General features: G+C 39.0%; 2 protein-coding genes across 2 annotated transcripts in view; both read right to left on the bottom strand.

Moving 5' to 3' along the window:
• Nucleotides 1-3263, bottom strand: part of LOC110200125 (kinesin-like protein KIF19) — an 87593-nt gene extending 84330 nt beyond the window's left edge. The window contains exons 1-2 of the mRNA XM_020975277.2: nucleotides 2883-3263; nucleotides 1780-1860 (exon numbers count right to left, since the gene is read on the bottom strand). Coding sequence (XP_020830936.1) covers nucleotides 1780-1860; nucleotides 2883-3023 — 222 coding nt within the window. The 5' untranslated portion in view covers nucleotides 3024-3263. The remainder of the gene's footprint in view (nucleotides 1-1779; nucleotides 1861-2882) is intronic.
• A 3638-nt stretch (nucleotides 3264-6901) lies between these two features.
• Nucleotides 6902-22514, bottom strand: part of EIF3B (eukaryotic translation initiation factor 3 subunit B) — a 30642-nt gene continuing 15029 nt past the window's right edge. The window contains exons 11-19 of the mRNA XM_020975247.2: nucleotides 21149-21221; nucleotides 18748-18870; nucleotides 16547-16625; nucleotides 15462-15600; nucleotides 11544-11669; nucleotides 10848-10925; nucleotides 10189-10297; nucleotides 9650-9768; nucleotides 6902-8615 (exon numbers count right to left, since the gene is read on the bottom strand). Of these exons, the coding sequence (XP_020830906.1) occupies nucleotides 9665-9768; nucleotides 10189-10297; nucleotides 10848-10925; nucleotides 11544-11669; nucleotides 15462-15600; nucleotides 16547-16625; nucleotides 18748-18870; nucleotides 21149-21221 (831 nt within the window). The 3' untranslated portion in view covers nucleotides 6902-8615; nucleotides 9650-9664. The remainder of the gene's footprint in view (nucleotides 8616-9649; nucleotides 9769-10188; nucleotides 10298-10847; nucleotides 10926-11543; nucleotides 11670-15461; nucleotides 15601-16546; nucleotides 16626-18747; nucleotides 18871-21148; nucleotides 21222-22514) is intronic.

The following is a 22514-nucleotide window of genomic DNA, read 5'->3' as shown; positions in this document are numbered from 1 at the left end:
ATTCTATTTTATTTTTTTAGGCAATTGGGGTTAAATGACTTGCTCAGGGTCACACAGACAGTAAGGGTCAAGTGTTTGGTATGAGGCTGGATTTGAACTCAGGTTCTCCTGACTCCAGAGCCAGTGCTCTATCCACCTAGCTGCCCCAATCAGGTATTCTTTAAATAAATATATATACACATTCTCTACTTATACCACACACTCAAAGATGTATAGGTTAATAGATATAAATATTAACTCCAAGTGCTCAAGACAGAAGCAACTAGGTGGTGCAGTGAATAGAGCAGTAGGTCTGGAGTCAGGAAGACCTGAGTTCAAATCCAGCCTCAGATGCTTACTAACTGTGTGTCCCTGGGGAAGTCACTTAACTTCTATTTGCCTCAATTTTCGAATATGCAAAGTGGGGATAATAAAAGCACCTGCCTCCCTGGGTTGTTGTAAGGCCCAAATGAAATAATAATCGTAAGGCACTGAGTATGGTGCCTGGCACATTCTTGTTGTTGAATCATTTCAGTTGTGCCCAACTATGCCTGACCCCATATGGGGGTTTTCTTGGCATGTAGTAAGCGCTATATAAATGTTAGCCTTTATTATTATTATTATTAATGTAAAAAGCCAAAAAAGTCACACTACTATTTTTGTGGCTGGTCATAGTGCAGAAATACTCTCATTCCCCCAAGGTGAAGTATGCATTTGTCTCACTTAGCAAAAATTACTGAATTTCATCATTTCATTCCTAGTGTCAGAAGTTTTGACTTGGAAGGGACCTTAGAAATCATCTAAATTCAACCTTTCCATTTTATAGATGAAGAAACTGACATCCAAATGTCATGTTTTGTGATTTATCTGAGGTAGCTCAGATGGCCAGCCTGGGATTTGAACAGAGAGACTTTGACTCCAAATTCAGTGCTCTTTCTGGTTCCCGACACACAAAAGGTAAATAAGATATCCTTCATACCCTAGTGGAGCATGGAATATAACAGGGAAGTTAAGATGGATACAAAGTTGATTCAGAGGAAGGAGAATTTGGAAATCCCTTGCTGCTGTTTTCTCACTGATATTGCCTCCAGCTCCAGGAACACCATTTTGCAATCTATTTTATTACTAAATTCCAGCAGGGTTAATAACCATTATCATCAACCAATATTTGTAAGCTCTTTAAAACAGGCATGTAGCAAGCACCTGATCATACAATTTAAGATTTCTACAGTACTTTAAACACATTACTTCCACAATCATATTTGACACTCTTGCCAACTATGTCGCATAGGTAGTAAAAATATCACTTTCTATATTTTTGGGACAAGTAAATTAAGGATGCTTGGGTGTTATTTCTATACCTGTGCGTTCAGAATAACTGTAATTTTTTGGTCTTTATTCGCATTAAACAAGGAATATTATTTGTTTTTTCTTATCAAGATATGACAATAATTATAGCTAACATTTATGTGGTGCTTAAAGTTTGCAAAGCACATTACAAATATCTCATTGTATCTTCACAAGAATCCTGGGAGGTCCCCATTTTAGAGATGAGGAAATGGAGGAGACAGAGATTAAGTGACTTACCCAGGATCACTCAACTAGTGTCTGAGATCACATTTGAACTCAGGTCTTTGGGACTGCAGGTCCAGCATTGTATACACTGCCCTACCTAGATGCCACATAATGGCATGTAGGCATTACTGATATGGGGTCACTGGGCTCCAATAAGTATACTTTTTAATCTGCTTTCAGCGTGGCCTAGATACTGTCTTAAGATACCAAGTCCTCAACTCTCACCTGATCACCCACTTTGTGTGCAATGACTGTAGCTCCCTCATCCAGTTCAGTGTCATTAATTGGGCGGATCCGAAGTGCTACCTGCACATAGAGAAGGATTATAGATTTCTTTTTCCAATTTTCCTTCCAAGGTTCTTTTGAAAAAGGTGTGCAAATAGTGACTATTTTACCAATAAATTCTTTCTGATTAATTATATATACCTTATACTTTGTAAAGATTTTTAAAAATTTCTTTACCCCTACACTTCACTCCTCTTTTAATATTGGGAAATCAATTAACATGAGATACTTCCCCCTAAAAAAAACAAAAACAAAATTTAAAAAACCCCTTCAAACCCAAATATCTTTATTCAAAAAAAGGGGGGGGGGCTTTTTAGGGAACAGAAATCTCAGGTAAGAATAAATTAAGTCTTTTTAGAAAAGAGAAAAATCAGTTTCCAAAATCATCCATTTGATGAAAAAACATTTTCGAATTAAATTCTTCTACTTCTGGGAGGGCACAGGTGTGTGGCTCAGCTCAGTGCCCACTCTTCTTATGTCTTCCTGGCTTAAGTGTCCCCAGTGGAGGAGAAATAATTATATTCCTAGAGGAACTATGAAAACATATTTTTCCCGTTGTTGGCGTCAACCTTAACTGTGTTTGTGAGGAGGCCCCATCTATTCCAATGTTAGATCAAGTTCCCCCACTTTTCTTCTGAATTTCCTCGTCCATTAAGGGAGGACAAGTTTTCTGAAGAGCTGTAGCTCTGGGTGGTGGAGGACAATATGTAAAATTCCAACGTGGGCACCGGGGCCACGGGCTGGGATCTGTTTAAGAAGTCCCTTAAGAAGAAGAAACAACTGGAGCGCTAAGGGTGGGGAGATGCGGAAACCTGTAGGGGAGCTGTGGAGAAGGTGTGGAGAAACTAGCAAAGGGGGAGATGGAGTAGCATACCTGAGAGCTCTCCTGGAGAGGAGAGGATTCAGGATTTGGAAACGTTCGAAAGGGCTTGAAAGGCAATGGGGACAGTCCTGTGAGCAGGGAGGGGACCAGGGACAGAGCCAGAAACCCAGCCCGCCCTGCTGTAGGTCTGAGGGAGGGAGGGAGCGATGCTCGGACTCACCATGAGCTGCTGGTCCTTAGGCTCGGCTGGGAGCTCCTTCATGGCCTGGCTGCTCCGGCCCCCGAGCTCGCTGCTAGCCCGGGAAGGATGCTCCTCGCCCGAGGGCGCGTTGAGCCGGGAGGGCATAAGAAGAATGGGCATGGAACGGGGCCACACACCTGTGCCCTTCCAGTCACAGATGGCGCCTCTTGGTACCTGCAGTCCCCGCGGATATGCTCATCACATCCCTGGCTGGCCTCGGATGACATCACCGCGCGGGATCCCAAGAGGTTCTCGTGGGAAGGACCCAGCAAAGGGAAAGGTTTTAGAGCGGCAATCCTCCCCTCACTCTTTTATCAGCTTCACTAGATAGGATTTTACTTAAGCCTGGGCTAGAGCATCCTGGCTTTTAAAAAATAGAGTTTAACTTCCGAGGAATGATTAACCGCAGTTCGCAAGAAATTGATGAGGTAATGAACCACATCAGGAGGGAGGTGGGGTCAGCAGATGCAGAAGGTGGCGGCAGTTCTTGCAGCAAGGAATGGGAGATTGAGGTGGTACCCTTCAACTGGGGAATGGCTTAGCAAGTTACAGCATATAAATGTGACGGAATAGTATTGGCACCGTAAGAAATAATGAAAGGGATGGTTTCAGAGAAACCTTTGGGAAAGACTTGAATAAACTGATGCAGAGAACCAGGAGAACAATTTATACAATGATAATAGTATTGGAAGACATAAACAACTTTGAAAGACTTATGGTCACCATAATGAAAAACCCACAATTCCGGGGCGGGAAGTGGTGAAAACATGCTATTCATCTCCTAACTGAAGTGAAGGACCCTGTGCAGAATGAGCAATGTGGGGTGAGGGGCGAGTTAGGGAGGGACATGGCCAATGAAGAAATGTGTTTTCCTTGACAATACATGTTTGTAACAAGAGTTTTGTTTTTCTTTGTTTCTCAGTTGGGCTGAGGGTAAGGTGAGAGAGTAAAGGTAGATTTCTGATTGAAAAATATTTTTAATTAAAAAAAATCCACCAATGTAAGCTAAGTGATCAAAGGATATGAACTGTCCTTAAAATAATTGTCAACTATTAACAACCACGTGAAAGGATTCTCCAAATCACTATTAATAAGACGAATGCAAATGAAAACAACCCTAAGGTTTCACCTCACAGTGTGCAAATTAGTCAAGATGACAAAGTATGGACAGTATTCAATGTTGGAGGGGTTATTAGAATATAGATTTTTTCAAAAGAAACTATGCAAATAGTGACCAAAAAAAATCCATACCCTTTAGCCCAGAGATTTCACTACCAGGTTTATGCCTCAATGAGGCTACTGATGATGATTGAATGAATGAAGTATTTATTAAGTGCTTACTATATGCAAAGCACTGTGTTAAATCTAGAGACAGTCCAGTCCCTGACCTCAAGGAGCTCACATTCTAATGGGGGGGAGACAACACACATATAAGGTTTCAGCTCTAAGTCAGACGGAAAAGTCCCGTGGTCCTTAGGATACAGCAGCAAGGCAGATGGTAATGCCTCTTCTTGTAATGTCATTTCCACTTCTATAATACCAGTTTCTAATGTAGAACTGTTTAACCGCCAAGGACCTTGGTGGCAAGTCTTTTTTGGGGGTCTTCAGTGGCTGTGGGTAGAGCACCTACAGCAGTAATTGCCAGGCTATATTTCTACAGGGGTTCCTTCCCAGGATGATGGCTCGGGGCACTGGGCTGGAAGCATTGCTATTTCCAAGGTTCTTGAGTTCAGTCCTAGGTTGTCTCCATTGGGGCTTCAGGACATTTGTCACGGCGGTTGTTTGTTTTGCCTGGTGTGTTCTGTCTCTCCTAGTGCTTCAGCTTAGCAGGCTGGTTTGCCTGTCCTGTGTGACAGCTTTTTAGCAGTTAGTGGGGGTGGTTGGCCCCTTTACAAAGGAGTTACTTCCCCAGATAATGGCTGTGAGGTCTGGAGAGGAAGCAGGACCAGCAGTCTGGCAAAAGCTGCTTTCAGGACTCACGTGCTTATCTACTTAGCACATATTTCCCTCCAACTCTCTCTTAGGGCTTCTTGCTAAGAAAAAAGTCCCCCTATGCACCAGAATATCTATAGTAGCAATTTTTGTGATCGCAAAGTTGGCAACGAAGGAGATTCCAATCAATTGGGAAATGGCCAAACAAATGCTGTTGAGGTTGCTAACTTGATAGAAAGAAGCAAAAATTTACATGATCTGATTCAGGGAAGTAAACAGAGCCAAGAAAACAATGTACAAAACTACAAAATTCAAATGGAAGATCACAAAAGTTAAAAGTGAATGCTGCAGGGGCAGCTAGGTGGCCCAGTGGATAGAGCATGGGCCCTGAAGTCAGGAGGACCCGAGTTCAAATCCGGCCTCAGATCAAACACTTGACACTAGCTGCATGACCCTGGGCAAGTCACTTAACCCCAACTGCCTTAAAAAAAAAAAAAAAGGGAATGTTGCAAAATTACAAAGAACAAGTACATCTCCAAAGAGGAGATGAGAAGACACCATCAGTCCTATGTAGAAGCAGGAGTACAGTACACTGTACAGATTTTTTTCAATGTATTAATAAGCTGTGCCTTTTTTTACTTCAAAAAAATGGTATAGGATAAGAGAAGGCGGGCAGTGATAGAAGGGAGGGCAGATTAGGGGAAGGGTATTCAGAATGCTCATCTTGGGGGGGAGGGGTGAGATGGGAAGAAAATTTGGAACTCAATCTTGTGGAAATGAATGTTGAAAACTAAAAACAAATTTTAAAAAAGGGAAAATAAAGCACTACTTTTTTTTCAAAAGCAAAAAAATGGTGTATAGTCAAGGGGGTTTATGGGACAAGGGGAGTGATACTGCAAAAAATTATGATCCAAAAAAATTGACATCAATAAAAACTTAGTTAAAATAAAAACAAATCTAGGAGTAACATTTAGAGCTGGGAAGAGATCTCAGCAACCATCTAGTACAACCCCCTCATTTTACAGATGAGGAAAAAGACCCAAAAAGGTTAAGCACTCACCCAAGGTCACACAGGTATGGAGTCACATAGACAGGGTTTGAACTCAAGTCCTAATTTCAAAGGCAGATAAACCTCTTCCCCTTGAATCATGTTTAGTTACTCATTGAGTCAACACTGTGTCAAACCCAGCTCAGATTATACTACACAGTGTTTTATGTACCATGTTATACATATACACATACATGTACGATGTCACACATATACATAATACATGTATATATATCTGATTCAATAAGTGTTTACCACGCACCAACCACAAAGTGGGTGCTGTGCCAAGTACTGGGGATACAAATACGAAATGGTAAAGTCTCTGCCATTAAAAGCCTGCATTCTGCTGGGGGAAAACATTAGGTACATAAATAAGCGAATACAAAACGTACAAAATACCAAGTAATTTTGGGGAGGGAGAAACACTAGATACTGGCTTGAGGAGGAAAGGCCTTCTATTGGACAGGACACAGTCGGAACCTTCAAGGGAAGTGGAACAAGAGGCAGAGGTGAGGTCTGTGCGAAAGTAGAGGCTGGAGATGGCAATGTATTGCATAGAGAGTAACAGGGTGGGCTGAATTAGAAGAAGTGACTCATGTGAAATCAGTTGAACACAAGAGGTTTGCCCCAAATTGCAAAGGTACAGAGCCAGAGCATCAAAATGAGCACTAACAACCCTGCTGTGGCCTGCACCAGTCAGACCACACAAGGAGAATCGGGCTCAGTCCTCAGGGCCACATTTTAGGAAGAACACTGAAAAGGCAAAGCAGAAGGCAGAAAGGCTTCAAGTGCAGGCCAAGCGATGACCATTCAGTACAATCGTTTTCAAGTAGTAGACCTTACCAATAGAATCTGCTTCATTCAGCAGGTAGATCAGTATTGATAAGGCCACTGAAATGGCTAATGTCAATAGGGTACAGTGTCACCTGTTCCATTAACACAAATCTATCACTAATTCTGGAAAACCTATACAAAAATCTATTTATTTGGAGAGAAAGCTTATTAAATCAAGCACAAATATTTCAGAAATTCTTTATTTATAAATTACGTAAAACAATTACAACCATGAAGTTAAAAACCATTGAGTGCTAATCTTGGAACAGCCCTGTTAAAAATCCATCAATTATCAGACAACATTCCATTGTTCTCTGGAAAAACTCAAGAAGCTAATTATGTACTGAAAAGGGTGACCTGAGATACTATAAAATATATTATACTAAGGTAGTTATACAACTAACTAAATAGGATCAGAATACTTCATCGGAGTTAGGAGAATGCAGGATAAATCACAAAATTAAGTACAAAGGAAACATTAGATGCCAGAAGTGTTTACAAGGCTTATTTAAGTAGTGGATCAGAAGGGAAGTGGGGGAAGAATAGCTTGAAAGCAACCCGACAGCATTGCTTTCTTTTGTATACAAAGTGATATCAAACATTACTGGTCGCCTTAGGAGTTAAGGGCAGCTGGCAAAAACTAGAAAATTTGTCCATTATGACACCCCCAGAATGTCTTCCAATCCCAACAGATCTGGCTTCAAGGATGTTTTGCCTTTGCATTCTGCCACATAAAATTTAGTTCTTGGTGAACCTACTTACCAATTTTTCATCCCAGTAAAAACTTTGTTTCTCCAACACGAACTGAGCTGAACCATAAAGATGACTCAGTGAAAGTACAGCCTTTTAGAACCCTTGAACCCTGACTTCTGATAGGAGGCAAAGAGAGTCAAAGGACAAGGACAATCACAGTGGGTTTAGTAAGGCAATTTTAAAATGAACGAGAGTATGAGCAAGAGGGTTTGCATACTACCCCTTGAGTATGAATGTGGTATTTAAAATATTCAAAGGGAAGACCATAATCCTAAAATGAAACCTCAATCAAGGCAAGTCCCCGTGTGTCTCTGAGACTGAGTGTAAGGAGCTCATCAAGTGAGATGACATGAATTTTAGGACTTGTAGTGCTCTAACACTTTCTGCAGAGCTCTGAACTAGTTAGTGTACACAATCCCTATGCTGTTTCATCCCTCAAGTAAGTAGAATACTCCTTTAAATGAAGTATAAATAATACAATCAGAAAGATACACCAATACAGTTCTGCCTTGAAAATAGATTTTCCATTTCCAAACAGATAGTGGGAGAAAAAGAAGTAAATCTAAGGTACTTTTCTAGGTTTAAAAGAGATGAGAAAGACGGCTTTTTAACATAGGTCTGCTTTTTATTTCCATGTTCAACCTGTTGAGAAACCCTATCACAATCTGAAAGGCGGAGGGTACAGTCCACTGTAGTGCTGTTTCAGCACACTAAAACATGAATGATACACTGTTTTCCTGCAGATTTTTTCTGGGACAAAAAGAACACCAGTCCATGCACTTGGGATATAAAGAGAGTCCTTGAATGGCAACATTGTGTGATTGTGGGGATGATACACTTAAGAAATGCTACTGAGAGCAGTAATCAAAAGTTACCTGCCAGCAGCCCTGCATAAAAGTCCGAGTAGCAAATACTGGTGGTTTTGGATTTTTTTTAAAAATCCCCCCAAAATAAGAATTTAAAAGCAGTGCCTTAAAACCTCCCACAATGCAGACACTGGGGTTTAAAGGCACAAAATGTGTCAGAATGGAAGGATCCAGGTGTGTTCACTGTCCAGAGAGCAAGAGAAAACACAAATAACTCAGAAGCTGTGTAGGCTTTCTGCAAAAGGATGAACTCCACTCCTGGCACAAGATATGGCAATGCTGCAATGATTTAAAAAGAAAAAAAAAGATTAATATTTGCTTTACTGAACATGCAAAAGCACTTTTTATTAGAGAAAGGTCTATATGCAATTACAATTAATATTATCATTCCCTTTCCCTTGGAATATTCCAAGCAGATGAAGCAATTATGATCACAGAATCTTAGCAAAATAAATGCATGATTCAGTCTCCTCTCCTATCCAATGCCAGAAATCTATCCTAATCTACCTTGGATAAATGGTATTCCAGTCTCTATTTAATACTTCTGGTGATGGTAAGCTCACTACTTCATTAAACAGGAAATCAAGGATAAGTAATAGACTCAAGGATCAGCAGCTACCCAAATACTGGCCTTACAGCAGCAATGCTTGATGTTGACTTTCCTGCCCCTCCCCCCCTCCCCCAATGATCTCAAGAGACAGAGGAGGGGCCCAGAGCTTGGTGGTGTGGAATGTGCTTTCTACCATTTAATTTTAGTTCCAGGCCATGCTCCACCCCATAGCCTCTCCAAGTCTGCCCCTCTTAAAATTCAACTTTTAGTCATTGATAACTTTCAAGTGTGTTCACCTTTTCATAAAATGATTTTGTACCCATCTAGGAAATCTCAGATGAACAGTTCTGACAGTTATCTTCAATCTAATTAACCACCACTCACCAAATAACTATGCCACAAAGAGAAAACAAGGCATCAGTAGACAGCGTTGACTTTGAAATAAGGAAAACCTAGGATCTAGGCACGAGCTAAGAGTTTTTTACAACTATTAGCTCATTTGATCCTCACAATGAGCTTGTGAGGTAGGTATTATTATCTCCATTTTACAGTTGAGGAAACTGAGGCAAATAGAGGATTTGAACTCAGTTCTTCCTACTCCAGGCCCAGCATTTAATCCACTGTGCCAGCAGCTGCCTAGACACAGATAAGACTTTAGTTTCGTGTATACAGATAGTTATTTTACATCCTAATTTACAAGACAATGATTTGGAAGGGAAAGAAGAAAACTGACAAGAAAATTTACAAAAAGAGTTAATCTTACCAGAACCCTATCAGATTACTCCTGATTTCCAAGGGGAATAATTTCTTCAGTGACAAAAAATTCAATTGTCTCTTCTTCCCAATCATCTACATTGCTATCTAGTTCATCAGTGTCTACACCTATAAAAAGAAAGAGAAACTACTAAAAAAAAGGACTGAGAACACTTTCGATGTCCAACTGCAATGTTATGTTCGTAGTGAACTAACAGCTACCAAAAAAAATTCATAAAATTAAGGAAAAAATTAGATATCTCTTCTTTCATCTTTTTAACTCAATGGCTTAAATACCAAATGACTGCTTAACAGATAAAACATTTCTGTATTCAAATAAGAATTAATGCCAAACTTTTGGTTTTAAAAATTTTCAAGGGTAAAAGACTATGCCTGCACTATAAAGAGATGTAAAAGTGCTTTTAACACAGCTTAAATTTAGCCTCCATTTTCTGGGTACCCAAAGGCTTTAAAAATAGATTTATCTCTATAATATAGAACAAATTTACAAAGCACATGGAAATGCTTATTACAGTATTTGCTGTTTACCTCCTCTTAACTCCAGACGCTCATTTTTCTGTTCCATATAAAGTTCTTGGGCCATTTTTCGATATTTCCTAAAATCTTCCATCATTGTACGTCTCCTCTCTACCAATTCCTAGAGAAAAATGTAGATGATGTAGATGAAAGCTATTATTAAACTGGAACTGAGACCTTGAGGCATCACGTATGTACTAAAATCACCAAAAACCCCTTTTAATATTGGTTACTATAACCTGAGAAGGAAATTTTTAATTAAAGAATACAAAGGGAAGAAGAAAAGGAAAGGGAAATTGGGGTTATACCTTTCTCCATTCTTGATTTTCCTCCATTTCAGAATACAGTTCCCTTTACTAGAATATTAGTTTGGCTTCTGGGGGCAAGGGGAGGGACAGGGAGGAGAGATAAACAACCTTATTCTGGAAGCTGCAACTTGATCCTTTATACAACAAAGTGTTTATGGATACACAGCATCTTTACTATTAGGTAAAAACTAACATTTTGATATACAGGACGGAGATGTAACGACAACAGGGTTATACCCTTTATGTACCAACAACTAGCCACTTCAAGCACATGCTCTCTTGTCCAATAACCAATATGCTTGTTTTTCTGTATCATGAAAAGGCTGCCTTTCACCTTTTACTGAGGTCAGGAACAAAGCTTACCTTTGAGGCTTTGGATTGGCTCAAACGATCTTTCTGTTCAAAAATCTTGGAGTATCTCTTCAGATCCTTTTTAATTTGCTAAAACAAAGACAAACCACTCAGGATTTAAACCATCAAAGTCTGAATCAAAAAGCAAGCTCCAAAATTACCAGGATGAACTGTTACCCACAAAGATTAAATAGATACACTCCCCCCAGAACATCTAAGTGGTCTTACATTCTTTTTAAAAGCAGGTTTCCCCTTCATCTAGAAGGGCTTTCTTCTCTAGCCCTGGGATTTACTGAGTCTCCCTCTTAGTTTTGACCTAATATCATTAACTCATTTCATTATAATTATGCAAATCCTATAGAAATGTTGCTTTTAAACCCATTAAAGTTTTTTTAAACAACCTTCAACACTTATTTCCCATTCACCACTTCAGTTCACACAGGATTTCTTGGAATGGTACTGATATACTTTCAAATGACTAGCACTCTCTGAAGGTGCTAAAGTGAGAAGCCATAAAACTCTAGATAATCTCCTACAACTGGTGCTTTTCATTCAGATGCCATTGTCCTAAAAACAAAGAGTTCCCCTTTAAAACTTGGGTCTTAGAATATCATTATCCACATTCCCTAAATATCAATGAAAATGCAAGTCAAAACTAAGCTAATATCTTCCTCCAGGGCCACGAACATTTCCATAACCCAACCATACCTTTATCTGATCCTGGCTGAGTAGAGTTGGGGGCCGAGGCCTCCACAGCAACTGGCAGAAACGATCCTTATTATTCTTTTGAAGGAGACGTCCTTGAAACGTCCACAGCCAGTAGGCATTATCCACCTGTGTGGTAAATATGAAATAAATGACCCTAGGAACGTAACACAGAGATCCAGGGTATTGTCCATGTATATGTAACATAATTTCAGGTTTAACGTAACTGGGGGGAGGGGAAAAGGGCACTCCAATAATTATGCTGAGGGGCAGCTAGGTGGCTCAGTGGATACAGCACTGGCCCTGAAATCAGGAGGACCTGAGTTCAAATCTGACCTCAGACACATAACACTTGCTAGCTGTGTGACTCTAGGCAAGTCACTTAACCCCAACTGCCTTCCAAAAAAAAAAAGGGGGTGATTCTCATCCTCCAATAATTATGCTGGTCTTCCTTGGAACACTAACCTACAGTTAATCAACACAACCTACAACCTACATTTCCTCTTAGCAATCCATGGGGTAGTCATACCACTCATCCCACCTCCCACCCCCAATTCTACCATCCAGAACTTAAGACATCAGGAATGTACACAGAGATCCAGGGTATCATCCGTGTACATGCAACATAATTTTAGGTTTAACATAAGTGGGGGAATGGGAAAAGGGTACTCCAATAATAATGCTGAGGGGCAGCTAGGTGGCTCAGTGGATAGAGCACCGGCCCTGAAGTCAGCAGGACCTGAGTTCAAATCCAGGCTCAGACCAAACGCTTGACACTTACTAGCTGTGTGACCCTGGGCAAGTCACTTAACCCCAAATGCCTAAAAAACAAAACAAAACAAAACAAAAAAAAACCTAACAAACCAAACCAAAACAAAAAAAAAACCTTAAGACTGATATTTTCCTCTCTGATCATAATGTGTCCTTCCAGCTCTTCCTCTGCCTCACTCCTCCTAAAACTATTCTTAGTCCTTACTTCAGCCTCCAATGCCCATTTCTCACCGCTCACTATCCTATGCCTTTCTCCTAGATACATTCCCCTCTCTTGGCTCCTTGAACTCTCTCCTCGTTCTCTAACACTCTGATTCCTCTCTCCTGGTTCTCTTCCTACTAGTGTGACTATTGCTTCTCAGTCTCTTGAAATTGAATTCCCTGTCTCCAACACCTATTATACACCTCCACCAGGATGTCCCATAAGCACCTCAAACATGACCCAAACTTAACTCATCTCACATCTAAACCCACACCTTTTCCAAGCTTCTTCCTTACTTCTGTAGATACCACCTTACGGCACCATCACTTTCCCAATTCACCCAAGTTTATAAACCTCAGTTATCTTTAACTCCCCCTCAACCCCAGTCATATTCCATCAGCTGCAAAATCCTATTGATTCTACCTTCACAGTAACTTTTGAATCCATCACTTTTCTCTCCACTCACCCAGTCACCACCCTATTTCATGCCCTCATCATCTTTCTTCTATGCTACTGAAAGAGCTTGTCTCTCTCCTTTTCCATCTATCCTCTACAGGTGTGAGAATAATCTTCTCAAAGTACAGGTGTGACCATGACATTTCTCCACTTATCACTCAAGTGCCCTTCCCCTCACACCTAGGAGGCAGCACAGCTTAGGAGAGGCAGTTCAGTGTGGTGGTGAAGGCACTGAACAGGAAGACCTAGGTTTGAATTCCACCTCCAATACTAACTGGACATGGGACCACAGGCAAGTTGCTTAGCCTCTCTATGTCTCAGCTCCTTCATTTACAAAATGAGGAAAACTGAATCCAATGGCTTCCTATAGCCTTTTCCCCGACTCTAAATCTCTAACTACTAATCTATGAAAAGACAAACTCCTTAGCCTGGTTCAACTCCAATGCCACTCCTCCAATGTCATTCCACATTACTCCCCTCAAACATTTTGTGTTCCAGACCTGCCTTCTATCACCTCTAGATCATCCCCCAAGGCCTGAAATGTCCTCCCTCTTCTCTACCTCTCAGGATTCTTTCTTCCTTCAAAGTTCACTTCAAGTCTCACCTCCTCCAAGGAGAAGTTTCCTTAGTTTTGCACACGTATACCATGCCCCCAGGCAGAACATAATTTGTATTTCTAGCACCTACTGCATAGTAGGCACCTAATTTTTGGTGAATAATGATGAATGCTACTCAAAGTATTTGTCAACCCTGCCCTATAGTAGCCTATAGACAACAACCCTCTACTCTAGCCCCCCAAAATTTTCCACTGAACAATCAACAAGTATTGATTAAGTGCCAGATGGTCAAAAGGCTGTAAGGATACAAATTTCATAAATGAAACAATCCCTTCTTGATATATAGAGCTCACATCTTAACAGAGGTGACAAGAAATCATGTAAGTAAACAGAATCAGATTGATCAAGTAAACAGAATAAACACAAAAGAGCTGAAAGGATTGAGAAAGGTTTTATGGAGAAGAAAGAACTACAGCTTAAAGGAAGAATGAGTTTGTGAGGCAGAGGTAACGAAGACGTGTACTCCAGGCATGGGAGACAACTACTGCACGTCCACAGGGATGGATGGGGAAATGAGAGCAGGGGTACTTGGGGGGGGGGTATTGTGCTCGCATGTGCGTGTGAGTGTAAAAGAGACAAGGCCAAATGAGAGGGGAAGTAATGTACAATGAGGCTACACACACAGGTTCAGGGGAACATGGTGAAGACCTTCACCTCATACAGGATGCCTCAAAAGTTAGTGCACTAAGACTTTTGGAACATTGGATTTGATTCTGGAGGCAGTAGTAGGTAATGGGGTTTATCTAGTATATGGGTAGGATGGCGGGAATGGGATATGAAATAGCAGAAATACCTACAATTAATGCCACTTTTAATGATACCACTGTTGCCACTTTGGCAGCAATATGGAGGCTGGACCAAAGTAGACAAAGAGGACTTGAGGCACAGACACTAAAGGAGTAAAATGCAACATACTAGGCAAGAGGTGAGGCAGAAACTGGCTGAGTAAAGAGCATGGTCACATGTGAAAGCTGGTGGGGAGATAGAAAAGAAGCAAGAAATAGCAACTGCCTATTTATGTGGGTGAGGGAGAACGATTAGTCAAAGAAAACCGCCAAGCTTACAAACCTGAAAAAACACAAGAATGATGCCCCCTTTGACAGAAATTGGAAATTGTGAAAGATGGTGGATTTGGAGAAAGATGCTTTGGACATGTAGAGCTTGACGTCTACGGGACATCCAAACTTGAAGTTAAAGGGAGAAACAGGCCTCAGTGTATATATCTGGGAGCCAGTCAGAGTCAAAAATGAAATTCCAGGTCTTCTAACTCTGCCCAGGAGGCTCTGATCTTGACTATGAGCTGATTCTGATTGCTTTTTATGACTCAAAGCATTCAACTGGCAATTACTAAAGTCCACTTTATCTTCTCTGCCATAATTCTCTCCATCTAAATTTTGATGAGGGTGAAGAGGACAATTTCTATGTTTTTTTCCCTACTCCAGTAATTCACAACTAGAATCTCGGTGTTCAGTAGGCCAACCTACAGACTTAATGCCAACAATCAGCTATATAAAGTAGCCTTAAGTGTGATTTAAGAAAAGGATCTGCGGATGGTATGCAATAGGCTTACTCTAGTAGCCATCACAACAGCAAAGAACCTATGTGATGCTAAATAAGATATTTCAGTACACCTGAAACCCAGTGGGCAGAGGGACATGGGATGGGGACGACACACTTTGACTGGTTCTCCAAGGCACAAAGGCCTCTATTAGATGAAAACTAACGACCTATAATTCCAGCACGCTCCCCTTCATCGGTACTAGATACTTTAGGAAAGTAAGCAGTTTCTGACAATACAAGACATGCAAGGAAATCACAACATCACCTATGTAATTCACTGCCTGTTTTCAAAGGCCCAGCAACAATTGTTTTTACCTTGTGGCTCCACCAGGACACAGAAGTTACAACATAACGGCCTGTAGGATCCCACTCAACATCAGAAGCCATGTAGTGTTCTGCAATGTTCATCATGGTACAATCTGATGTATCAACAAATGCCAGGGCACCATTCATGCTGTAGAGATAAGGCGGTCATTACACACAAGTAGCTTTATTACCCTAACAACTATGAGAAAGCTAGAGATTAAGGGTTGGAGTAAACCACTAAGGCACCTCACAACTCTTTGACATCTCTCAGATTTACCTGTAGTATTTCATTTAAAGGAAGACTATGGCCTCACAGATCATAAATGATAGCAATATTAAATTAAACTGGAAAAGTTAACAACTGGAGTATATTCCAATAGCATATAGGAGTGACATGAAAGCCACGTTACTTATAGCCCTACACCTTCTGTGATAATGGTCATTGTGTAGAGAAACAAGAGGACCTTTTCAGTTATTGTATGACTGATCTCAGAAATAAGGATATTCTCAAAGGTAACTAAATATTTTTCTTTCAAAAAGATATGCAACCTATGAAAGTATTATTACTAGAGAAAATGATAGCTCAGTACTCAATTACGACAGAGTAATGGAACTTCCAGAAAATGATCACATAGAAATCACAATACATCAATGTCTGTTAAGTCTCCTGGCACTTGCAAATTATACTTTTATTTGCTTTCATCACACAGCTGCAAGTCTAAGGACACTGATGACAGATTGCTGTGTGTTAATGTTAGAAGGGCACCAATACATGCAGGGGAAAAAACACAGCATCTGTAATCAGAGGACAAGAGTTTAATCCTCTTTTCTGCCACTTATTACGGCTGTGACCTGAGGAAAGTCACTCCATCTCTCTAAGCCTCAGTTTCCCTATCCATAAAATGAGGACAGATAAGATCACCTCTCCAACGTACAAGAATATATTCTCTATAAAACACCTCAAACATTGTGACAATTGTTCGTGTTACAAAGAGGGAATCCAAAGAATGAGAACCAAATCTCCATTTTCTGTGTTTACCATGCATGGCAAATTTCTTAAGACAAGCAAAAGGTACTGAATAAGAGAAACCTACCTCCTCAGACCAGCTAGAACAACAAACTGACCCTGGGGACTCCAAAAGATTGTGTTTGCCTGCTGCTTATCAAACATTTCTGAAAAGAAGGAAATATTTTGTTAAAATCTTCTTCTTAATGAAACTGTTTCTTTACTTGAGGAGATAAAAGACAATACAACAAACCAAAGAGGGCTTGGTGATGAGTTTCTGCTGTTCCTTGAAGGCCTACTAGAAAATTAAATAATCACTTCTGTAGTGAATCCACTAATGCTTCAAAAACAAGTCTGTAGTACATAACTTATCATCTTGGGGGGGAGAAAATTTGGAACTTACAATTTTTTTTAAAAAATGAATGTCTTTAGGGGCAGTTAGGTGGCGCAGTGGATATAGCACCAGCCCTGGATTCAGGAGGACCTGAGTTCAAATCCAGCCTCAGACACATAACACTTACTAGCTGTGTGATCCTGGGCAAGTCACAACCCCACTGCCTAACCAAAAAAAAAAAAAAAAAAAAGAATGTCTTTACATGTCACTGGAAAAAAAGTGCTATTTAAAAAATTTAAAAACCCAGTCTTTAGAGTTTTTCAGAGTTCACAAAAGATTATCATTTAAGGCCAAGGTAAATAATAGTCTAAAATTCCTTTTAAAGGGAGAAGAGGAAAAATTTGGAAACCTTAATGATACTGCTGAAGTTGATGAACTCAACTTTCCCATGAAAATCTTTTCAATAAGAGGATGATCAGGGCAAATAATTTCACTTAGAAGTTTCTGTTTTGTTAGCTTACTCCTCTTTTTCTCAAATTAGATATTAACTCAAATATGCCTTTTCTGGATTTTTAAAAAATTCTGTTTGCTTAACAAGTTCACCTATTAAATATCCCATTTCAAAAGTCACAGGACCACTTCTCCAGAGTTCATTTACTTGGCAGCCTTACCTGTCTGAAACACAGCCAATATGAAATAATCAACAACACCTCCAACAGCCAAAATGTTATGAAGCACTAAAGTTCACGTCCTGCATTGTTTTTAGAAACTGGAGTTGATTTATCCATTTTAAACATAATGTTAACAAAGCTGTATGGTTTTCTAGTTCAGAACATTCATTCACCCATCCATCTATGCAACCCACCATTTTTTCACCACCTCTTACGTGGCAAAGCATTCTTCTAGGAAGTGGGGAAGACCCAAAGACGACCACATTGTGGCTCCTGTCTCTTGTGGAACTTAAACTAACAGCAAGCATTGCCACACAACACCATTCACTGCTCTTCAGACAATTACCATAGGGCAAAAAAAAGCCTATAAAAAAGCAGAAGCACTGGGGAAAATCTGAGGAAGGACAGATTGTTTCTGACAGAGGCAGCCAAGGAAGGTTTCTCAGAGAGAGGGAATTCTAATTGGGTGAGAATTTTAACAGGCAGAGATGACAAGGATGGGAGACAAACATTCCAGACGGAGAGAGACCCAGTTATTCTTCCTTTCTGCAATATTATGGTTAACAGATTTCAGTGTGGTATATATTTTTAAAAAGGTAATTCTTACACGCTTGACTTTTTTTTTTCAAAAGACTATCTTCTTAGTCTTTGTGGTTATCTAATATGTCTTTAAATGTGTTGCCTCACTTAAAGGGAACTGGGAGATACTTTTTAACTTGAAGTAATACTTTTTGGAAGAACAACTTAAATCATCCTAGTTATAAGGAAAGTATAATAGAAAAGTATGCTTCCCATCTCCCAAACAACTTTCAACTGCTTATTTTTGCCTTGTATCAGTCAATTAATGTGATCAACTCTTTAAAGTGAGTTTCCACTACCAAGTCACATGCTGACACAGCAATGAAATCTAGACTATCTGGAACAATATATTCTACAGAACAAGAGATATTATAGCTCAGAATATGCACATTCAAAAGTAAGACCAACAATATCTGATTACACTTTCCACATGCAGTTCTTATAAAACATAGTATCTTAATACACACATTTTCCAAAAAGGCCTCAACTTTCCCATCCACAATGATTTTAAACTGTACTTCACTTTTTATCTTCATCAAACATTTAAATAATATCTTGTTATGTGAGTTTAGGCCACTAGAAAAACTGGCTTCTGTGTAAGTAAAATGAGCACTGTTCACAAGGGAGAAACAATATAACATCACTGACACAAAACACTAAGAAAGAGGCATCTGTTCCCAATAAAGGCAAGTGAAGTCTACTTACTGATAAGTTCAATCTTTCCATTGTTTTTTACATGGTAGAAGGAAACCGATATTCGAGGAGCTTCCCCATGTAGCACAGCAAACTTACTTCCATTTGGTTCCCAAGCAAAGGCTATTATGCTTTCTGGAAGACAAAAAGAGGTTCATACCTCCTTTCACTGCATAAAAGCTGGTGTTTATATAGTGATTTAAGTTTATAGTGTGACTAACATCCCATTTGAGCTTTAAAACAACCTGGTGAGGTAGATACTATAAATAACACCATTCCCCTTTTGTAGATGAAGAAACCACAGCTCAAAGAAAGTAAGCGTAGGAGAAGGGATTCAAACCCAGGTCTTCAGCAGCTACTGATAAATCAGTCTTACCATACAACTATAGCTAAAACAGCTAGCATTTATACAGTACTTTAAGGCTTGTGAAGCACTTCTCATTTGGTCCTCACAAACCTGGGATTATATATACACTATTATGCAATATAGTGATTTTCCAAGACAGACCAAAGATGAAGACACATTGATTCTAAAAATGGGATATTTAACTTGGTAAATCAATGTATGTGTAATCCTTTGTAAGAGGAGATCAATGGACCAGACAGAAGTAAATCCAGGGATTGCTTCCAGTAATACTTAAAAGGGGGCAGTGTCTTAACCTCTCTGTGCCTCAATTTCTTCACACATAAAATGGGAATAATAAGAGCACCTACCACAAAGGGCTGTTGGAGTATCGGTAAGTTAACGTTTAAAAATTGCTTTGCAAACTTTTAAGGACTATGTAAATGCTAGTTATTATTAAAAAAAAAAAGTAACCCATTATGAGCAAAAAGGGAGGAATTATGTCCTTAGAAAGTATAGTTTCAAACAACAGAAATAAGTATTTTCACAAATGTTAGTTAATACTGAGTTACAAACTTTTCCTAGGAACCACACTTCAACGTGTGGTTTTCTTAGTACTTTCCTTGAGGCATGAAAATGACTGCTGTGTTCAACCACTCACAAAAGCATTTTGTCAGCGGAATGAAAAGGATATGGGTCATTGGTATCAAACCCCATAGATACCTGCAGGCCTCATGACTTAAACAACAAATTAATATTATCTATGTTGTACTGCTTTTTTATTTATTTTGTCAAACACTTCTCAGTTACATTTAAATCTAGTTCCAGTGAGTCTGACACCTCTGATGTAGCCCATCTTCATCTAATACTAAAAATATTCAAGCAAATATGAATGTTCCAAATCATTAATAATTAAAGACTTATGCAAACTTAAAATAACCTCGAGGTTTCAATTCAGTTTGTAAATTGACAAAGATGGGAATAGTCAACATCAGAGAAGCTGTGCAAAGACAGCCAGCCATACTAATACACTGCTGGTGGAGTTGGGAGTCAGTCCAACCAAACTATTTTGGAAATGGAATTATGCAAATAAAGTAAATAAAACACCCATCCAGAAATTCTGTAACTAGGTTTTTACACCAAAGAGTCACAGATAATTAGAAAAGCCCCATATAATCAAATCTAATTATTTATAGCAGCACTTTTTTGGGATACCAAAGAGTTGGAAACAAAGTAGATGCCCATAAATTGGGGAATGGCTAGAATCATGGTACATGAATATAACAAAGTATTATTGAGCTCTAAGAAATAAAAAAACCAAAAGTGAATACAGAGAAGCATGGAAAGATCTACAGAATCTGATGTCACCTAGTAAACCGAACCAAGAAAAATTACTACCACAATGTAAATGGAAAAAAACACAAAGAAGACAAAAGTGAATGAAAAACAAAGTAGAGAAACACTCCCATCTCACTCCTTTGCAGAGGTGAAAATAAAACTACAGTTCAACTAATACTAAGTATAAATTGGTTATGCTAATTATTTTTTTTTGTTTTTTTTTCTCCCCTTTAAAAATATTTTTTGTTATATAGATGGCCTTCTGAGAGGGATAACATAAAGGATACTGAGAGAAATCCCAGTCATGTAAGAAAGTATAAAAAAAAATTAATTTTGTTCAAGAAAAATATTCAAGCTGGAGAAGTCAAATGTAATCACTAATAACTTTTTCTCAAAATAAAGCCAACCACAAAGTTTACTTTTATAAGACAGTATGTACCAAATAGGAACTATTATAATTAATAGTATTTATGTAGCACTTTAAGGTTTGTAAAGCACTTCACAAATACTATCTTACTGTGATATAGCATTTAAGCTCTCCCTTAAACATTTTTACAGGTTTCAATACATCACTTGGAAACGAAATTTTTGCAAGAGAATCACATATATTCAGATTCTGGTCAATTCTGAGTAGAATATAAATTCCTATTCAAATTTTAAAAGTCAGAAGCATTTCCCTTGCTTAGTTATATAAACATGGCGCAGAAGATAACACAAAAAAGTGAAACTTGCCTTTCATTTCTACTACATCAACAGGCACCTGTTTCTCTCTCATACGGAAGATTTCAAAGTTGGTTACTACACCCTGTTTAAAAGTAAGGAAAAATACTGTTTTAATACAACATATAGTAAAATATAATAATACCATGTAACAGTAATAATCCAGAAAGAGCTCTAAAGTCAGTCATAGAGAGACCTTTGGAGCTGGGAGGCATTTTAAAAGGTTTTCAAATGATTCTTTCATTTTACACATAAGAAAAGGAATTACTCTGAAGTTAAATGATTTGCCCCCAAATGGTACATTATCTGCCCAACTAGAACACATGGGAACAAGAATTTGAATATGGATCATCTGATTCTAAACCCAGTGAGATTAATAATTTTTTTAAATAAATGTTTTGCCCCTAGCTGGTAAATGGTTGAAAGCTCTGTGAACCGAAAGCTTTCTAAGGAAGAAATCCCAATTATCAATAGCTTTGTGAAAAATCCTCTAAATCATTAATAGAGAAATAAAAAAAAGTAAAGCAACTCTGACATTCTACCTCACACCCAGCAGAGTACCAACAAAAGAAAATGACTAGTATTGGAGAGGCTGTGGGAAAACCAGGCATACTGATAACTGCTAGTGGAGCTGTGAATTGGGCCTTTCATTTTGGCCAAAAGCAATCTGGAATTTTGTCCTAAGTGTTATTACTAAACCGTATGGCTTTCAACCTAACCCTGAGTAAGATCAAAAAAAGAGGAAAAGGAACTTTCTGTTCCTTGTGTACAGATGTACAAAGATATTGCTAACAGTAATTTTTTTCATAGTGTCAAAGCAATGGAATGTTTTGGGCTCCTTCTCAGCAGAGAATGTCTTACTCTTTTATCAAGATCCCAGTCCTTCACCCCATGATGCTTTACCCGTACATGCTAAATAAATGCTTTATTTGTTCATCCAAAGAAGTGGAAACAAAGGAGGTGGCATAAATTAGAGGATGATGGTATATGTATGGAATATTACTATGCAGCAAGAAATAACGAAGGGGACAGTTTTAGACAAAACTAGGAAGACCTGTAAGTATTGATACAGTAAGCAAAACAAAGAAAACAATTTATGTGAGAACAACACTGTAAAAACAAAGGCCTCTGATCAATGTGAAAACTCTGATTAATAGCATTAACCAGAAGACAGATGATGAAGGATGTTACCTCCTGGGGAAGTGATGAGACTGAAGGTTCACAATGAGAAATAGCTTTTTTGGACTTGACCAATGCAGGAATTTCTTTTCCTTAATTATACATATCTGTTACAAGGGTTTTGGACTTCTTCTCCCCCCCCCCTTTTTTTAATTGGAAAAGGGAACACAAGGGAGAGAAAAATCAACTCTTTGGTTAA

This window comes from Phascolarctos cinereus, unplaced genomic scaffold (assembly GCF_003287225.1).
Source record: "Phascolarctos cinereus isolate Bilbo 61053 unplaced genomic scaffold, phaCin_HiC Scaffold_4;HRSCAF=312, whole genome shotgun sequence".
Lineage (NCBI taxonomy): Eukaryota > Metazoa > Chordata > Mammalia > Diprotodontia > Phascolarctidae > Phascolarctos > Phascolarctos cinereus.
The sequence above is the reverse complement of the archived record's forward strand: the minus strand, read 5'-3'. Positions and strand labels throughout refer to the sequence as shown.